At 67.7% G+C, this 18,574-nt stretch overlaps 6 protein-coding genes across 6 annotated transcripts; 2 read left to right on the top strand and 4 right to left on the bottom strand.

Annotated features, from left to right (window-relative positions):
- Positions 1–52: 52 nt before the first annotated feature.
- Positions 53–998, bottom strand: RHOBADRAFT_47464 (uncharacterized protein; the record flags this gene model as incomplete). Its single annotated transcript, XM_018414988.1, has 4 exons — positions 53–209; positions 277–431; positions 547–696; positions 768–998. 4 exons carry the CDS (start codon positions 996–998, stop codon positions 53–55), a joined length of 693 nt encoding a protein of 230 aa, XP_018267809.1.
- A 574-nt stretch (positions 999–1,572) lies between these two features.
- RHOBADRAFT_56380 (uncharacterized protein) lies at positions 1,573–3,717 on the top strand (the record flags this gene model as incomplete). Its single annotated transcript, XM_018418319.1, has 5 exons — positions 1,573–1,770; positions 1,863–2,114; positions 2,182–2,709; positions 2,797–2,914; positions 3,005–3,717. 5 exons carry the CDS (start codon positions 1,573–1,575, stop codon positions 3,628–3,630), a joined length of 1,722 nt encoding a protein of 573 aa, XP_018267808.1. The 3' UTR covers positions 3,631–3,717.
- Positions 3,718–3,987: 270 nt separating this feature from the next.
- On the top strand, positions 3,988–7,368 carry RHOBADRAFT_56379 (uncharacterized protein; the record flags this gene model as incomplete). The annotated part of the gene is made up of 16 exons (XM_018418318.1): positions 3,988–4,003; positions 4,098–4,423; positions 4,490–4,598; positions 4,666–4,771; positions 4,834–4,933; positions 5,004–5,090; positions 5,156–5,334; positions 5,403–5,505; positions 5,566–5,694; positions 5,781–5,891; positions 5,963–6,091; positions 6,178–6,304; positions 6,387–6,491; positions 6,563–6,582; positions 6,646–6,726; positions 6,812–7,368. 16 exons carry the CDS (start codon positions 3,988–3,990, stop codon positions 7,259–7,261), a joined length of 2,178 nt encoding a protein of 725 aa, XP_018267807.1. The 3' UTR covers positions 7,262–7,368.
- A 1,632-nt stretch (positions 7,369–9,000) lies between these two features.
- Positions 9,001–11,496, bottom strand: RHOBADRAFT_56378 (uncharacterized protein; the record flags this gene model as incomplete). Its single annotated transcript, XM_018418317.1, has 5 exons — positions 9,001–9,771; positions 9,854–9,955; positions 10,017–10,084; positions 10,155–11,250; positions 11,349–11,496. 5 exons carry the CDS (start codon positions 11,494–11,496, stop codon positions 9,266–9,268), a joined length of 1,920 nt encoding a protein of 639 aa, XP_018267806.1. The 3' UTR covers positions 9,001–9,265.
- A 492-nt stretch (positions 11,497–11,988) lies between these two features.
- On the bottom strand, positions 11,989–13,521 carry RHOBADRAFT_40085 (uncharacterized protein). The gene is made up of 4 exons (XM_018413683.1): positions 13,050–13,521; positions 12,706–12,967; positions 12,470–12,577; positions 11,989–12,338 (listed from the first exon to the last, which is right to left on the bottom strand). The coding sequence occupies exons 1-4, from the start codon at positions 13,353–13,355 to the stop codon at positions 12,244–12,246; spliced, it is 771 nt and encodes a 256-aa protein (XP_018267805.1). The 5' UTR covers positions 13,356–13,521; the 3' UTR covers positions 11,989–12,243.
- Positions 13,522–14,761: 1,240 nt separating this feature from the next.
- On the bottom strand, positions 14,762–18,367 carry RHOBADRAFT_56376 (uncharacterized protein; the record flags this gene model as incomplete). The annotated part of the gene is made up of 3 exons (XM_018418316.1): positions 14,762–15,583; positions 15,652–17,408; positions 18,319–18,367. 3 exons carry the CDS (start codon positions 18,365–18,367, stop codon positions 14,762–14,764), a joined length of 2,628 nt encoding a protein of 875 aa, XP_018267804.1.
- Between the last annotated feature and the right edge of the window lie 207 nt (positions 18,368–18,574).

Raw genomic sequence — 18,574 nt, 5'->3', positions numbered from 1 at the left:
TCTCTCGAGACGACACGGCGAGCGTCGACAACGCCGTCTTTGCAAGAAGCGTCTACCGCCCTCGCAGCTCGCGGATCACGTCGACGAGCTGGTCCTCGTCGTCCTCCTGCGCCGCCTTGACCCACACGCGCCCGTTCATGCCCACCGCCACCTCGAACGGGAACCTCGCACCCAGCTGCGTCAACAGCGGGTTCTTGGGCGCCAACAGCCTGCGGTACAGGGCGAGGACGTCAGTGAATGGCGAGGAGGAGGGAGAAGGAAAGAGAGGGGACGCACGCGCGACACCGGCCCAGCTCGACACCGCGCACGAGGAACCCGCCGACGAGCTCGCCGAAGCCGGCAGCCTTCTGCGTCGAGCCGTCGACGCACGAGATCTCGGGCTCGGAGAAGGGCGGGGTCGACAGGAGGTGGGCGTAGACGAGCGTGCCGACCTGTGCGCGAGCAGAAGGTCAGTGTACCGAAGGCCGACATGGCGTACGATGCGCAGTCGCACGCAAGGCGAGAGAGCTTCGAAGGACCGAGACGGCAAGGGACAGATGTGCGCACCTTGAGGTTGGGCTTGTTGCGCTTGGTGGCGCCCTCGAACGCGAGCGCATCGAGCGACGCCGCCTGCGCGCCGCCAATGTCGACGCGGTACCCTTCTGCGTGGCGCGCGATGATGATGCCGAGGACGGGCTCGGGCGGTTGAGGCGTGTACTGTGGCAGCGAGTCGACGTCAGTGAGGGTCGGGCGCGAGGGAGGGGGAGGAGGGAGGCGAGGAGACGCACCCGCTTGACGGTACCCTCGATCCAGTAGCGCTCCTTGTCGCCGTGCACGAGGTGCCCGAGGAGGCCTGCGCGCGAGGCAGCGACGTCTGCGCGCTCCTTGCCCTTGCCCTTGGCGGCGCCGGCGGTCGAGGCGGCGAGACCGGGGCCGAGGTGGAGCGAGGCGGCACTGGGGGCCGTTGCTGAGGCCGACGAGGAAGCAGGGAGCGGGTCGCCGGGGAGGAGGACCTGCATGCTGGCCGTTTGCGAGGTTGACGACGGGTCGAAGTTGGCGAACGGGGCGGAGAGCGACCGAGGTGGAGAGGACTGGGCGGGGCGAGCAGGCTTTTCTGGGCGGTCCGAGAGGTGCCGAGAGACGACGCAGGAGCTCAAACGAGGCTCTGGCGCTAGTGTAGGCGAGGTGCGAGGTGAGGGTGAGCGAGAAGAGTGAGCCGTCCGAGGTCGACCCACCACCACGCTCGCCCTCGCGCTCGAGCGGCTGTGCTGCGCGCTTCAAGCCGTACACCAACATCTCAAGAGCACGCCCACTACCACTCGCGACCGGTCGTGCCCTGCCGAGCCGTCTCTACTTCATCAGTTCTTCCCATCAACACCTCGACCACTCCTCTCCTCCCGGACCTCGAGACCGCCAAAGGACACCGTCACGAGCTTCTAGTACGTCCTCCGGCCCACCGTGTACCACGAGAAGCCCTGCCTGACGCGTTCTACCCACTCCTCCCAGTCGTCCTTCCTCCCCCGCACCCGCCGACCGCGTCCAGCCCGTCCTGAGCACGCCACGAGCTTGTCGTGACCATCGTCGACCTCGACCATGACGGTCACCAAGCGCAAGCAGAAGCCTCGCGAGACCGGCGGCCCCGACACGGCCGTCGCCGCGCCGCAGCTCGAGTCGGGCATGAAGGCCACCTGCGACGCGTGCTCGGTCGACATTACGCACTCGGTCCACATCCGCTGCGCCGAGAAGGTCGGCGAGCGGCTCACGTGCCCCGACTTTGACCTTTGCGTCGACGTGAGTCGCTCGTCTCCTCCTCTCGCACCTCTCTCTCGGCGCCCTCTTGCCGCGGTACTCTACTGACGCCGCATCGCCTTCTCCCCGCACAGTGCTTCCTCCACGGCAAGTCGCTCGGCCCGCACCGCGCGACGCACGCCTACCGGGTCATCTCGTCGCACTCGTTCCCGATCTTCAACAAGGACTGGGGCGCCGACGAGGAGCTGCTCCTGATCGAGGGCGCCGAGATGTACGGCCTCGGCAACTGGGCCGACATTGCCGAGCACGTCGGCGGCCGCACCAAGGAGGAGTGCCACGACCACTACGTCGCGACCTACATCCAGAGCGAGGCGTACCCGTTACCTGTGCGTCGCCGCACCCTCTCCTCCTCTCTGCCGCGGTCGACTGACCCTTTTTCTCTTTCTCTCGCAGCATGTCGACCAGGACTTTTCGCCCGACGACACCGAGCCGTTCCAGCAGCGCAAGAAGGCCCGCCTCGAGGAGCTCCAGTCGCGCCCGATCCCGCTCCCGCCGCCCAAGCCTCTCGCGTCGGCCCCGACCTGCCACGAGATCGCCGGCTTCATGCCCGGCCGCCTCGAGTTCGAGCACGAGTACGAGAACGAGGCCGAGGTCCTCATCAAGGACATGGAGTTCGGCAAGGTGTACCACTTTGGCGGCGACGCGCAGCCGGCGGCGCCGCCTGCCGCACCGGCAGAAGACGGCGCGAGCGGCGAGCAGAACGGCGCAGGCGGGTCGGGCGAGGGGGCAGGTGCGGCGGGCGAGGGCGAGGTCGGCGACAAGGAGGAGAAGCCGCTGCCCGACGGCGAGCAGGACGGCGACGAGCCCGAGCCGGAACTCGAGCTCAAGCTCGCCATCCTCGACATGTTCAACGAGCGCTACGACAAGCGCATGTCGTCCAAGGAGCTCATCTTTGACCGCGGCCTCATCAACTACAAGATCGTGCGTCATCGTGTTCTCTCCTCCTCCTCCTCCTTTCCTCCAGTCGACGTCGACCTGACCATTCCGACTCGTCCCCCTCGCTCGCAGCTGTCGGCGGCAGAGCGCAAGCGGTCCAAGGAGGAGCGCGACCTCATCATGCGCACCAAGGTCTTCTCGCGCATCCAGACGGCGCAGGACCACGAGGACTTTGTCGAGGGCCTTCTCTGTGCGTCCCTCTCCTCTCGCATCGTCTCATATTTCCCTCGTGTCCTCGTCATCATGGTATTGACTCGCTCTCGCTCTCCCTCGCTCGCAGACGAGATCACGCTCCGCAAGCGCATCGCCGAGCTGCAAGAGTACCGCCGCAACGGCGTCACGACGCTCGCCGAGGCCGATCGCTACGAGTCGGCCAAGACGCAGCGAGCGTCGACTCGCGCGAGCGCCTACCGCGACTCGGTCTCGCTCTCGTTCGACCGCGGCGGCGGCGGCTCTCGTCGCCCGACGCCCGGCGGCGGTCCCGGCGGCCCCGGCTCGACCCTCGCCGCGCAGCTGCGGGCACGGCCGGCCCCGCCGCTCACGCTCGCGAGCGCGGCGAGCCTGCAGCTCTTGACGCCGCTCGAGCAAAAGCTGTGCGCGACGCTGCGCATCCTCCCGCGGCCGTACCTGTTCCTCAAGGAGGTCCTCCTCCGTGAGTGGGTGCGGCTCAAGGGACGCATGGGCGTCGCCGAGGCGCGGCGGGCCGTCGTGCGCGAGGGTGGGCAAGAGGACGAGGCGACCGGCGAGTGGGGCGAGAAGGTCGAGCTCGTCTGGGAGTTTGTGCGCGAGGCGGCGGGGCTCGGGACGGATTCGGGAGGAGGCGATGAGGACGACGAGGACGACGAGGACGACGTCATGGACGACGCGACGGCGTCGGGTGCGCAGACGCCGCTCGTGTCGGGCTGAGGGAGCGAGGAGGCTGGTGTACAGAGCTCTCTGATGCGGGCTGTCTGTGGTCGTCTGCCGTGCACTGTTGTACTCTTTCGTCCACTCTGCGAGAGTTTGGTCCTGCCTTTGCCGCTTGCGAGCGAGCAAAGCTCTCATCAGCTCTCGAGGAGAGGCACGAGGAGAACTCGGCGAGCCCGACTTTGTTTGCGCCGCTGCATAGCCCAAACGCGCAAACAGTCTCTACTCGACCATGCGCGCTTCTGTACAGCTCGTCTCGAGACGCTGCCGGAAGCCCAGAGAGGGGGACGTCGTCGGCTGCGGCTCGTCCTCGCTCTCGCCTCGACTACTACCGCGCCAGGAGCCGGCACCCGCAAGATGAGCAGCGGCTACGGTGCGCCCACTTCCCGCCGGTCTACGAGCGCGCCTGCGCCCGCGCTGACCTCGTTGCCCCCCCTCCTCCCCCACCTCGTCCCCTCGTCGAGCAGCCCAGAACTGGTACAAGGGCGTTGACGACAGCGACGACGAGGACGACATCTCCGAGGAGTACCGCCACACCAAAGACTCGATCCTGTGGTGCATCGAGGCCACCCCGACCATGCTCGCCCCGCTCCTCTGCGCCGACTCGTCCAGCCGGGATCCGTCTCAGCCCACCCCGTCCAGCTCGGCACGCCCGGCCACCCACAACCTCGACTGGACCGGGCCGCCGGCCAAGAGCAAGATGGAGGAGTGCCTGCGCTGCGCCTACGCCATGATGCGCCGCCGGGTCATCTCGTCGCCAAAGGACCTCGTCTCGATCCTCATCTGGAACTGCGTGCGTCCCCTATCTCCCTTCATGCGTCAGCTCAAACGAGAGGACACTGACCCGTGCGACCTGCAGGACAGCAAGGGCACGGGCGAGACGAGGGCCGAGGACGGCTGCCACGTCCTCCTCGACGTCCAGCCGATCACGGCGCACAACATCCGCACCCTCAAGGAGATCCTCGAGAGTGCGTCCCCTATTTCCCCCTCTTCAGCCTTCCGTCGCGGCTGCTGACCAGCTTGCCTCGGTCGCAGAAGCGCAGGAGGACGAGAACTACCTCAACGAGCTCTTCAAGCCCGTCAACGGCGCCAACGCGATCGGCAGCGCTCTCGCCATGGCCAACAGCATGTTCCGCGAGCGGTACGTCCCCCCTCACCGTCGGCCTCACCGCGCGTTCGAGCCTGACCCTCGTCGACCCGCAGCTCGCCGACCGCGCAGAACCGCATCTTCTGGGTCACGGACAACGACGACCCGCTCTCGGGCGAGGAGCAGCTCTACGGCCCGATAAGCAAAAGGCGCGAGGTGCGCCCGTCGTCCTGCGTCTGTCCCGGCCGGCCCGGACCTTCCTGACTCTCCTTTACCTCGTCGACAGGACTTGCGCGAGATGGGCTACGAGATCGAGCCGTTCTTCGTGCCGCCAACCTTCGACGCCGACTTTGACCTCGACAAGTTCTACGGCGTGCGTCCTCGCTCTCTCCGTCCTCCTGCGCCCTGTCGACTGATCCCGGGTTCCCCCCCTTGCAGGACTTTATCGCGCTCGACAGCGACGAGGGTGAGCCGACGGCGTGGCCCGTCGTCAGCAAGAGCCTGCGTGTCGCGCTCGACGGCATGATCGCGAGCCTGCGCACCAAGGAGGCGGTCAAGCGCGTGTCGTTCAAGATCCCGTTCGTTCTCGGCAAGGACCTCAGCATCGGAATCGTCGGGTCCGTCCCCTCTCCTTGAACCTTGCGAGGGACCGTGAGATCTTGACCTGACGCTCGAACGTGCGCAGCTACAACCTCATCGGCGAGGAGACGAAGCGCCTGCCGACCAAGGTCGACCTGTCCACGGCCGAGGGCGTCGAGGTAGTCACCAAGACCGTCTACAAGGACCAGGTGCGCCCTGCTCTCTCTTCTCTTCTTCCGCTTCTACGCACTGACGACCCGTCCACACAGGACACGGGCGCGCTGCTCGACCGCAAGAGCGAGGTCAAGAAGTACTTCCAGGTCGGCCGGGCCGACATCGAGCGCGGCACGCAGGCGAGCAAGCTCTTCTTCTCCGACGCCGACATCCGCAAGGTCAAGGTGCGTCCCCCTTGCCCCTCCTCGAGCGCCGATGTCTCTCTCGAGCCTGGGTCAGCGCGGTCGAACTGACTCGGCCCTTCTCGCAGACACTCGGTCGGCCGCCAAGCCTGAAGCTGCTCGGCTTCAAGCCTCGCGAGGGCCACCTCAAGGTGTGGGAAACGATCAAGCACTCGTACTTCATCTACCCGGACGAGGAGGTGCGTCGCCGTTCTCTCTCGCCCGCTCGGACCCCTCCTCACTCGCTCACGCCGCCCTCGCCCGCTCGCAGCGCTACAGCGGCTCGACCCGCACGTTCGCCTCGCTCCTCAAGACGATGGTCAACAAGGACGTCATTGGCTACGCGTCGTTCATCCCGCGCACGACGAGCAAGCCGCAGGTCGTCCTCCTCCTTCCGCAGGTGCGCCTCGCTCGCCTATTTCCGGATCGACTCTCTCTCTCCTTGGCATGGACGTGTCCTGATCGATGCTCGCCAACGTTTCACAGGCCGAGAAGCTCAGTGACGCCGGTGTCCAAGTCGCGCCGCCCGGCATCCACCTCATTCAGCTTCCCTTCGCCGACGACATGCGCGAGCTCGGCGTCGACTCGACACTCACGGTCATGCGTCCATATGGTACGTCCACGACGGCCTCACAATGGTCGGCATCCATCCCCTGGACAGACGAGCCTGACCTCGCCTTCTCCACCTTGCCCAGGAGAAGACGACGACGAGGAGCCCGAGCAGCCCGAGGTCGACCTCTGCAAGAAGATCATCTCGTACATGCGCAAGCTCTACAACCCCGACCTGTTCCCCAACCCTGGTGCGTGCGCCACTTTCGCCTCGACCAGATCGACCTTTACTGACACGCGCTCTCGCACTTCCCTCTCGCAGCGCTCAACTTCTTCTACGAGGTGCGTCTCTCACTCTTCCACCTACGGCAAGCCTTTACTCACGTCGAGGCTGTGTACCTGCAGACGCTCGCCGCCGTCGCCCTGAACGAGGACCTGCCCGAGCCGGACGACCGCACGGTGCCGGCGTACGAGACGATCGACCAGGTGCGCTCGCCTTTCCTTGGTCCTCTCTCGGCGTTCTCTCGGGGTTCCTCGACCCTGACGCTCTCGTCCTGGACCTGCCGTGCAGCGCGTCGGCAAGTACATCCGCCAACTGCGCGACCTCGTCCCGCAGGACCAGAACGACCCGTCACGCGTGACGACGTCGAGCAAGAAGCGCATCGGCGGCACGGCCTCGTCGAAGAAGGGCGCCACCGACGACGACGACCCGCCGCCCGACCTGAGCGACTTTGTCGACGACGTGCGCCAGAACGCCAAGATGACGGTCGCGAGGCTCAAGGACGTGCTCAAGCTGATGCGCGAGCCGACGAGCGGCAACAAGGCCGACCTGTTCCAGAGGGCGATGAACTACCTCAAGGAGCACGGGCTGTGGGAGTCGGCGCCGGCCAAGGGGAAGAAGGGGACCAAGGTGAAAGGGTCGGACGACGAGATGGAGCTCGGCGATGACGACGACGACGACGCCAAGCCGCACAAGAAGAAGAAGAAGCGTGTCGCGCTCGACGACGACGACGACGAGTGAGAAGCTTCGTCGTTGTCGATACCCTTCCTCTCCCCCCCGCCAGCGTCGTCCTTGCAGTACCGCTTTGTCCGTTGTAGCACCCTTTGCAAGTCTCTGCCTCTACGATCGGGACCCCGAGAACTGCAGCGACTCTGTCGATCGAGAGGTGCGCTGGTCCAGGAGAAGCAGTACTGCGAGCTCGAGAGCGACCCGTTCCTCCTCCTGTCCCTCCTCCTCAGCGCAAGTTCGGGGTGCGGCTCACATGCTCCAGGCCCAGGGCTGGGCTCATCATCGAGTACACGTGTCGAAACGTCAATCGACAGCCGCTCAGCCTCGGAAGAGAAGGAGGACCGTCGTGAGCGACACGACGAGTCGTTACGAACGGCGTCCTCCTCCTCCTGCTTCGCTCAAAGCTGTCCAGCGGCTTCCTGGACGCTCGCCCGGACAGGAGCTCTCGCTCTTCGATCTATCGAGCCCTGCTGCAAAGCCTGCATGTCGCCCTGTCGAGCAGAGAGCGGCTCTCGCGCTCCGACCAGGTGGCCTTCTCAAACCGAGAGCTGGCTCTTGCAGCTCGAGTCGGCGCTCTTTGCTTCCCGAGATCGAGCCACCTCTCAGTCCGTACTCCAAGGTCGTGTCGAGCGACTCTACGGTGGCCTGCGCGCTGCTGTGCTGCGCACGAACCCGTTCCCTGCTCCTCCTCCTCCTCGTCACGTTCGCCTTCTGAACTTGCTCGCTTTCCTGTTCCTCGCTCTCTTCTCTCCCGCTCTGACGCGCTCGATACCCTCGAAGCGATCTACCGAGCACGTCTCGACTGTGCTCCTGCTCATGCTGCTGCTGTCTGCGCTCGCTCCGCTTCCCTCCTCTTCCTCGCTTCGACCTCTTTCTCGCTCCTCGCGCGTCGCTCTCGAGCTGCGCCCTTCTTCGACCGGCGCCAAGGATGCTGCAGAGTACTCTGGACCTCTTGAGTGCGACGCTACAGCTCGCCAACCTCGACCCGAGTGCGAGAAAGGACCGACCTTGCGCCAGGGCGCCGTGTCGACCGGAAGCTCCCCACATTTTGGTTTGGCCCGCTCGAGTCGACGTCTCTTGGGCGGCTTTGCGGTGCTTGTTCTGACAGTCTCGAGGTCGAGACAGAGTAAAGGAACGTCGGCAGCGTCACGGGCCGTCTCCTCGGCGTCCCTGCACCTCGTCCGCCTCGTCTCCCTCCTCCTCCTCCCGAGCGCAAGGTCGTGCGGGTGTCACTCTGAGGCCGTGTTCGGGACGGCTCTATTCTCGAGCAGACGTCTCGACACGTCTTCGGCGCCCCACGTGCACGGCGAGAAGTGAGCCTGCGAGGTCGACGGTCCGTGCACGGTTGCTCCCGCCTGCGCAGCCTGCACGTCGTGCGGCTCGGTCCGGTCCGTCCAGGCCATCAAGACGGGATTCACTGCGACGACTCGCGCCGCTCGTCGTGCCGCCCGTGCCTGAGCGCACCCGACGCCGCCTTCCCGCTCGTCGACCCTCCTCGAGCGCCGCCCCTCGCCTTCCTCCACGCCTCTCAACCGTTGTACCCTCTCCTCCCACCTTTTCTCCTCGCACCAGCACCCGGTCGAGTCGAGCCCTCGACCTCGTCGTCCTCGTCGGGGAGCGAGAGGCGCTCACTCAGTCTTGCCTTCTTCCCCCGCCCTGTACCTCCCCCTCTTTCCCCAAAAGCACACTCTTGCAACACGCGTTGTCAGTCCCTCTTGTGCTACCGCGAGGACGACACGGAGAAGTACGAAGAGGCTGGACCATGTACTTGCAAGCGAGAGGGAGGAGAACGAGGGGGTATCGACCAAAGTGCAAGTGCGAGTGGGAAGGTTGCGGCGCGACGAGGGTACAAAGGCGTGCACGAGAAGAGGGTCCGGGTACGGAGGGAAGAAGACGGAGAGAGTAGAGAGGTACAGAGAGACAGAAAGAGAGACCAGACCAGCAAGCGAGACCTCCCTCTCCCCTCCTCCAACTCCAACCGGGCCCTTTCCGGACGGCTCGACGGCGCCGACGCCGCTACTTGAGGAACGACAGCGCGAACGGGTTGTACGACTCGTCGGCGTCGCTCGGGCCGGACCCGTTCGCCTGCGGCGGTGGCGGCGGCGGTGGCGGAGGAGGACGCCTCCCTCCTCCCGGCGTCATGCTGCCCGACTCGCGCCCGAGCGGCGGGAAGCTCGAGCCGGGCTCCGACGCCGTCGCAATAGACACGTTCGAGCTGTAGGCCGACGTGGCGGCCGCCTGCGCCGCAGCGTTCGACGCCGCCTGCGCCGCGCTCTGCTCGGCGATGCGGCGGTAGGCGAGCTCGCGCTCCATCTTCTCGCGGATGCGGGGCTGCTCGATGCGCGCCGAGATGTTCTGGCCCTCGACGGGGAGGCCGTCCAGCTCGGTGAAGGCCCACCGCAGCTCGGTCTCGTACCGCAGCTCGACGCGGACCTGGAGCCCGCGGTCGGCGTCGTACGGGCGCGGCGCGTTGACGATGAGGCCGGCGAACGAGCCGATGGTCGAGATGAGGAAGTCGGACACTGTGTGAGAGAAGGAGCGAGTGAGCACCGGACGATTGGCGGGCGAGGGAAGAGGAAGAGAGAGAGGGAGCTGGCGACGGACCGTCCTGGTACCGCCAGCGCACGGGAAGACCTTGCAGCGACAGCGAGAAGAGCCAGCGATGGTTGAGCTCGTTGACGTGCTCGATCTGGAGCAGGTGGCCCTCTGCGAGGTCGAGGCAGGAACGTCAGATCGGCTCGAGGGGGGAGCGAGCGCGAGGACGCACCGTGCATCGAGCCGTGCAGGACCTTGATGGCGTGCTCGGCCGTGATGGCGTCGGGCAGCTGGACGAACCTGTAAACGATGAGGAGGAACGAGGTCAGGCTCGAGGAAAGGACGAGGGCGAGAGGAGAAGAGGACGCACGCGAACGAGTGCGAGTTGTCGAAGGCGTTCATGACCTTGAGGACCTTGGCGACGACGCCCGCCTTCTCGGCAAACAGGCTCGCGACCTCGTCGTACGAGATCTCGAAGCGCAGGCTGCCGCAGTAGACCCTGCGCGCGAGCTCGGCGGCCGTGAAGATGTAGGGCACGCGAGGGCGCTCGCCGGGCGCGAGGAACCGGCCGCGAGGGTACGGGTTGCTGACGCCCGGACGAAAGTTGCCGAACAGGCCGGGCGCTCCTTGCGGCGGCTGCTGGAACGACCCGCCGTTGGGCGGCGGCATGGCGCCGGTCGCGACGCCGGGCATGGCGCCGGTCGCGACGCCGGGCATGGCGCCGGACGGGTTGTTGACGACGGGCTCGACCTGCCGGTGCGGCTCGATCGGCGTGCCGTCGACCGAGTAGATCTTGAGCCACAGCGGACGCGAGGCGGCGGCGCCTCCTGCGGCCCCGCCGACGTGCGTGCCGTTCTTGGTCGCAAAGGCGTGCTGCGCCGTCGCGAGCGACGCGAGCGAGACGAAGCCCCACAGGGCGCCGCTCTGCGACAGGTGCACCTCGACGTCGAGGACGCCCGGCACGTCGTCGAAGCACTCCAGGAGCTGCTCGCTCGTGAAGCCGACGGGCAGGTTGTCGACGCGCAGGTGCGCACGGGGCGGCGGGCGGCGGTCGCTCCTCGCCGGCGAGCGCGAGCGCGAGCGCGACGCTGCACGCTTCTTGCCCTGCGCCTTGGCCGAGGGCGGCGGCGGCGAGCGTGGCGCGCCGAGCGTCGCCTCGACGTACATGTCGCTCGGGTCGGCTTGGGGCGTCGGCGCCGGCAAGTTGACGCGGCACCACTCGTCGACGGCGTCAAAGTCCATGTCGAGGAGCATCTTGGCCTCCTGCTCCTCGCTCGTCTTGCCCGTGCGCCCGCCCTCGACGAGCTCGATCGCCCATGAGCGGACGTGGCCGAGCCACTCGCTCGCGGCGCCGACGGCGGGCAGGCGTGCGCCTTTGGCGAGGAGGAGGTGGACGAGGAGGGAGGCCGTGCGGGAGGGCGGTTTGGCTCCTGCGGCGACGAGCGGCGTCATGCCCGACTGAGAGTCTGTGTGTGCGGGCGCAGAGTCGGTGAGATGCTCTACGACGGCCGGAAGAGGAAGAGGATCATGGACGCAAGGCCCGAGTTGATCATGTCGCGAGCACCCTTCTTGTCGAGGTCGCGCACGTACATGATGGTCATGTAGACATCGTTGTCGGTGACGCTCGACACGACGCGGTCGACAATGTCCTCGCTCGTGAACAGGTCGGCGAGCTGGACCGGGTCGGTGCCCTCGTTCGCGTCGGCGTGCATGGCCGAGACGAGGGAAGTGGGGCGTGCTGGTCGCGGGCGGACAGGCGTGGGGCTTGACGGCGGGCTCGGAGCGTCCAGCAGAGCCGGCCGAGGCCTTGTCGCGGCGGGAGAGCTGCCCGGCTGGAGGCGGGAGGTCGGTGGAGGACGAGGGTGCCGAGGGTCGGCGGCGGCTCGGGGCGACGTGAATGTTCGCTGAAGAGCTGCGATGAGGAGCTCTCAGGCAACAGAGCCGGTGTGTCGGCCTGCACAAGCCGAGGCGAGCGGTGGACGAGGAGCGAACGACGACTCGGGTTGTTCGTCGACTTGGCTCGCCTCCTCTGGCGACGACAGCTCTCCCGGTCAGGCGCTCCCTGGGCGCGTTGTCTCCCGTACGACGGACGAAAGAGAGCGAGCGCTGGCGTTTTGCTCTCAGGCTCGCCCCTCTCGACCACGGTCCTCTCCTGGCGGCCAAGCGCTGAAGCTGCTCGAGCGAGCGTCGCACTCGGCCGCACAAAAGGGAATGACAACGCGTGTTGCAAGAGTGTGCTTTTGGGGAAAGAGGGGGAGGTACAGGGCGGGGGGAAGAAGGCAAGACTGAGCGCCTCTCGCTCCCCGACGAGGACGACGAGGTCGAGGGCTCGACTCGACCGGGTGCTGGTGCGAGGATAAAAGGTGGGAGGAGAGGGTACAACGGTTGAGAGGCGTGGAGGAAGGCGAGGGGCGGCGCTCGAGGAGGGTCGACGAGCGGGAGGGCGGCGTCGGGTGCGCTCAGGCACGGGCGGCACGACGAGCGGCGCGAGTCGTCGCAGTGAATCCCGTCTTGATGGCCTGGACGGACCGGACCGAGCCGCACGACGTGCAGGCTGCGCAGGAAGGAGGGTCAGATCGAGTTGCTCGTGGAGCTCGCCGAGGCTCGACCGGGCAGTCGGCTCTTCCTCGACTCAACGCCGAGAGCTTCTCACCAGATAGAGAGAGAGAGAGAGAGAGGACGCACTCATGAAGAAGAGGCGGTTGTCCTTGGTCATGGTCGTGTCGGGCGACTTGCACGTCTTGCACGTGACGTACTCGACGATGTACCGGCGCAGGACGTTCTCGATCTGCTCTGTTGCGCGTGGAGGGACGGCGCGAGAGGTGGGCGAGACGAGGGAGGGAGAGGGAGGGGCGCGAGGAGGACAAGGTCAGTGACGGGTTCACTCGCGAGGCCGGAGGACTGGGGACGAGAGGACTCACTCTGCTGGAACCGGCCCTTGATGACGAGGCGAGCCGAACCGTCGACCGAGCCGTTGGTGCCGAGCTCGGCAAAGAGGAACTGGATGACATGCTCGGGCTGGCGGTGCATGCGCTTGCAGATGTCGGCGATGTTGGCAAAGATGGAGCGCTTGTTGCCCTCGCGGAAGAGCTGCGGCGGCGGGATCGTGTACTTCTTCTTGTTGGTGCCGCCCGACAGGGCCGGGTGCGACTGGTACAGGTGCCCGAAGAACCGGCCGAGGAGCTGCGGGCGCGAAAGGAAGGGGCAAGGGGTCGGTGCGGGTCCTCGTCAAGGAAGAGAGAGTGAGAGTGAGATAGGGGCGCACCTCGGTGTAGGTGTAGTCGCGGTCCTCCTTCAGCCACGCCTTGGACTGCGCGGCCGCCTCAGCCTTGGACAGCTGGCCCTCCTCCTCCTCGGCGTCCTCCTTGGCGAACGGGTCCTCGCCCTCGACCGGCTCGTCCACGTCCTCGCCCTCGTCGTCCGAGCCCGCAGGAACCTTCTTCTTCAAGATCCCCTTGGGCTCCGCCTCAGCCGACTCGGTCTCCGCCAGCTCCTTCTCGAACGCCTCGAGGTCGAACGCCTTCTTGCTGCTCTTCTTCTTCTTCTTCTTCAGGTCCGTGAAGTCCTCCATCCCACTCGCGTCAACGGCCGTCACCTCCGCCGAGATCTGGTTGTCGACGGGCTCGTCGTCAATCTCGTTGCCGAGCTTGTCAACGCGCTTGCGCGACTTGGGGTTGAGCTCCTCGGCGTCTGCGGCGTCCTCGACGTCCGAGTCGATGCGCACCGTCTTCTTCTTGCTCTTGCGCTTCTTGAGGTCGGCAAAGTCGAGGTCGTCGTCGGCGTCGCCGGGCGTCGGGGCGGCCGACAGGTCCGTGGCGGCGGCGTTGCCGGCGGCGTCGTTGGACGGGGCAGAAGGCGCGGGAGCGTCGAGATCAAGCTCGTCCAGGTTGATCTTCTTGGCGCCCTTGCGCTTCTTCTTGATGCCGGCGAAGATGTCCTCGACAGGGGGGTCGATCTCGGCCATGATGAGGGGTGAGGGCGAGGGGGCGGGTGGCGGTTGTTGGAGCGGGGTAGACGGCTGCATCGAAGGTACAATAGAGTCAGCTTCGGTGCGTCGACTGAAACGCGGCGTGCTGGTGCGACGAGGCGGTGCGGCGAGGGAGGAGGGTGGAGGAGGGCAGGGTCCGAGTGACCGGGCGCAAGGTCGCAGGCGACCAGGCCGCCCCGCCGACAGGCCCTGAGAAGCTCGACTCGAGTCCTGGCCCACCGTGTGGCGCTCACCGCACTGCGGCGAGACCAACGCGGCGTCGCGCTCCTGAAAGAGCCACTCGCATGGCGAGTGCTCGCCCTGCCCGCGCAGCTGACGTGCAGCCGAGCTGAACCGCACCCAAGCCGTCCATCTGCGCCGTCTGCACCTGCAAAAGGGCCCGCGTGGCGCCAGGACGCCGGCCGGCGAGCGAGCGGCGTGATGGCCTTTTCGAGGGGTAAGGGGCGAGGGAGGGTGCTCACGAGGTTGGGGTTGGACTGGATCGGTCCTGGTAGCTGTACGAGGCGGTACAGGCGGTCTCGCGGGCGGTAGAGAGTCGGCGAGACGGGTGAGGGAGGGACAAGGGGATCCGCTCGCCGCTTGACTTGCCACGGCTCGCGAGCATCCTCGCGCTCTCGCTACGCCGTCTTTCGCATTGGAAAGTGCGCTATAGAACGCGTGAGAACCACTGCTCAGCGCTTGGCCTTGCTCCTGCTGTCCAGCGGTGGGTTGCGGACGAGCTGGCTTGGACCTCCTCCTCGTCGACGGTCTCCCGTCTCGCCGCCTCTCACGCTCGACGCGACGTCTCTAGCTCGGCTTTGCGCCCGCCAAAGCCTCTCGAGTCGCGCGCATGTGACGAGGCAGTCATGGTTGCACGCTGCGGCTAAGGCTACAAGATTAGGGCGAGGGAGAGGGTGAGGAGAGAGAGCGCGAGAGGGAAAGAGGACAGTCTAGTAACGACAACAGGGCACGCCTCGCCAGCAGAACACACGCCTCCATACTCCCCGTGCTCACCACGACACAGCGACGCCCTCGGCGCTCGCGACCCTCCTGAGCTCGTCGACCACCTCAGCCGCGCTCGGCCTCGCGCTCGGCGCCGGGCTCGCCATGCGGCGCAGGAGCTCACGCGCCGCGAGTGGGACGACGTCCTGCGGCGCCCGAGTGCCCGACAGGAAGTACTGGACGGGCGTCGCCGTGCCCGGGTAGGTGCGCGTCGGCGGGTCGTCGTCGAGCTCGCCGACGGGCGAGTGCGGCTGCGACGACGCAAGCGAGGCGCGGTCCCGCTCGCTCAAGGCCACGTTGGCGGCGTCGAGCGATGCGTCGTCCTGGTCGACGAGGAGGAGCGACCGCTTGACGGCGTCCCAGTCGTGCGGGCCGGACAAGGCGTCGGGCGCGTTCGAGACGACGCTGCGCACCGACTCGAGGCTGTCGCTCCTCGTGCGACCCCTCCTGCTCGCGGCTGAGCGCGTGCTGCGGATGCTGCCCGCCCTCGAGAGCGCCACCTCGGCCTCGTCGCCCTCCTCGCGCAGGCGCCGCCGCTCCTCCCACTCCCACCACCCGCCGCTCGCGACGTGCAGCATGCGCTCGATGGCGCGCAGGCCGTCGTACGGCTCGCGCGCCGTGAGGAGCGTGCTGAGGGTGAGGGCGAGCGAGAAGACGTCCGAGGCGTAGCCGAACGGCGAGGGGAGGCGCTGAACGAACTCGGGCGGCGAGTACGAGGGGGTGCCGAGGCCGTGCGGGTCGGTCGGGAAGCGGTGTAGAGGAGAAGAAGGGGGAGGGAGGAAGAGCGAGGTGCCCCAGTCCGAGAGGCGAAGGGTGAGGTCGGGTGCGACCTGCGAGTGAGGAAGGCGAGGGTCAGTCTCAGGACGTCACGTCGCGAGAGGGACGGTCGAGGACGCACAAGCACGTTCTGCGGCTTGATGTCGGCGTGGAGGACGCCCTTCTCGTGCGCCCAGCTGACGGCGCTCGCGAGCTGTCCCGCCCAGTCGATCCACCTCGCCTTGTCGACGAGGTCGGGGTGGCACCGCGCAAACTGGAGCACGTGGCCTCGCGGGCAGTACTCGAGGAGGATGTCGATGCGAGGGACGGGCGCGAGGGCTGGGCCGAGTTGCGGCGCCGAGCTGGGCGAGATCGGGAGGGCGGGCGCAAGCGCACTCGGTGGCGGCGAGGCGGGCGACGCGGGCGTGCCCGGGTTGGCCGTCGCCGTGCCCGAGAGCGTGATGCGCCGCTTGGACGACGACAGGGGCGGCTCGAGCGCGTGCGACAGGAGCGACAGGCGCGAGTGCCCGTGTCCGAACTGCGACAGGTCCGAGTGGCGCGACGCCTTTTTGCGCGCGCCCGGGCTCGTCTCGCCGTCGAGCTTGAGCGAGAGCGGCCGCCGTCGCTCGCTCGGCAAGAGCGGGACGTCGAGGCGGTCCGTCACGTCCGGGAACGTGCGCCCGAGCGGGCTGGGCGGGACGCCCGACGCGCCCTCTGCTGCCCGCGGCGATCCCGCACTGCCCATGCTGCCCATGCTCCACCGCTTGGACGACGACGCCGATGCGCGCCGGCTCACCGATGCGCTGCCCGCCTGCGACACGGCGGCGAGCGCGAGCGGCGCCTCGAGACCGTCCCGCTCGTCCCGCACGCCGTACAGCCGCAGGACGAACCGGCTCCCGCCCTCGCGCCGCTCGTCGTCGCTCGTGCGCCCGGCGCCGGCGAGCTTGGCGAGGATGAAGGCCTCGCCGAGGCCCGAGACCTGGCTCTCGCGGTCGGGCGCGAGACGCTTGGCGGCGCACAGCCGCCACGGCTCGGCTGCGTCGCCGGGGCGGGCGTAGCTCGCGAGGTAGACGGTCGCGTGGCGACCCTCGCCGAGGAGGTACGGCGGGGTCGGCGTCATGCGCAACGAGGGGGAGCGACGCGTGTCGAGGAGCGGGTTGGACGAGTGGCCGGCCGTCGGCGGGAGAGGCGCACATGGGTCGGGCGGGTTCGAGCTCGTCGACGAGATGCGGTGCGGGAAGGAGGGTCGAGTCGAGGAAAGGGGTGGGGACGCTGTCGAGGCGATGGAGGGGGAAGCGGGAGGGACGGGCGCGTGGCCGAGGGAGGTGACGGCGACGAATGGCGGCGAGGGCTGGAAGGGTGGGAGCGTCGGAAAGGGGCGTGGCGGCTGCGCCGTCGGCGACGGCGGCGTGAGCGGCCAGTCGAAGCCGGCGTCGCCCTTGGCGCCGGGCATGGGCGTCGTGTCGAGCCGCAGCTTGTACGTGTCGCTGCGGTCGAGAGGCGAGGGCGGCACGAGCGCCGTCGCTGCGAGGCCGGCCGGAGCGGGGATGCTCGACTGGAGCGGCGGCGAGTAGTCGACGTCCATCCAGTTGCGCCGCACGCTGCTCGCGGCCGTGCTCGCTGTCGTGCTCGCGCCCGTCGCGCTGCTCGACTCGGAGAACTGCGACTCGGCCGTTGACGACCTGCTCCTCGACGGCGGCGGTGCGGGTGACAGGGTGCCCCAGTCGAGGTCGAAGAGCGAGTTGCGGGAGGGCTTGGGCGGCGGCGCCAGGTCGACGAGGGTCGGCGAGAAGACGTTGGCCGAATCGGGAGGGCGAGGAGAGGCGGCGTGAACAGCGAGGCGCGGCGGGTGCGCCGGTCCTGGGCGCATGTCGGCCATGTGCCCTCGAGCCTTGAGGTCTGCGCGAGTGCAAGACTCGTGTCAGTTCGAGTGTGCTGTGGCCATGTGGAGCTGCGCGAAGCCGAGCACCCGAAGCGTCACTGGCCGAGCGACCGTGACCAGGTCGAGGTCGCGCGCGACAGGGTGCTCTGGGGTGCGCGGACAGGCTGCGTTGGCTCGCGCAGTCGCTCCCGGGCTGTAGAGCGCGCTGTGCGGAACGTGATCGGGTCCAGGAGGAGATGGGGACGGACAGAGGTGGTGGCCTCGACGAAGGTCGCCCGGGCTTGATCGAGGTGGACAGGCTGATGGCTGAGAGCGATGTCGGGGTACTGGACGGTCGGCTGCGAGCGTACAGCCGGAGCGAGGTGATTGAAGCGGTGCAAGCCAGGCGAGCTCCTCTTCGGCCAGCTCCTCCTTCCTGCACTCGTCCCTCAGCACACGCTGCTCTGTCCGGTACCGCGCAGCCAGTGCCTTGCACTATCTCCTGCGCCGGCCGAGCCGCACACGTCGCTTGGTCGCCTCGCTGCAGCTCTCCTCGCTCTCTCCTCCTCTCTCCCCCTCGCGCAAGATCTCGCCCCTGGCACCACCCGGATGTCCGCCCAGCTGCGTCAGTCGGGACACAACATGCCTCGAGTGAGCTCCCGCGGCGAGTCGAGCCCTCACGCCGGGATGCACGGCTCGTAGAGGTCCTCGAAGCTCGACGCCCACATCCAGCTGTACGGTGCGCCCTTTCTCGCCTATCCCTGTGCCTCGTCTATATCTCGAGCTGACGCTAGTCATGGCCCACAGACAGCGAGAGGTTCGAGAGGCGCTGCTGCCCTGCTCGACCTCTGCTTCGCTTCTCCCGCTCGCCTCGCGCTTCATCCGCTCGCGCTTCGGCTCTGCGCCCTCTCGCCGCTCCAGTCGCAAGCTGCCGCGCTCTCGGCCTACGGGCGTGCAGCGCGAGCTTGTTGCTGCTCATCGCCGACGAGTTGCGCATGCTCGACCGGCGCGCACAGTCCGCCTTTGTCTCCTGCGGTGCTGCGGTCCGCTCGGTCTGCCGCCTCCTGTCTGCGCGCGTGGGGGGACGAGAAGATCGAGCGGAGCGTGACCACTTTGGCTCGGCATCGGGCGATAACGACGAGGCGGTGGACGCGAGCGAGGCGAGGCCAAGTTGCGCGTGGGACAGCAGGACAGCGAGATGGAC

The sequence above is a fragment of the Rhodotorula graminis genome (genome assembly GCF_001329695.1).
Source record: "Rhodotorula graminis WP1 unplaced genomic scaffold RHOBAscaffold_19, whole genome shotgun sequence".
In the NCBI taxonomy this organism is placed as follows: Eukaryota; Fungi; Basidiomycota; class Microbotryomycetes; order Sporidiobolales; family Sporidiobolaceae; genus Rhodotorula; species Rhodotorula graminis.
This window is presented reverse-complemented; position numbering and strand designations above follow the sequence as displayed.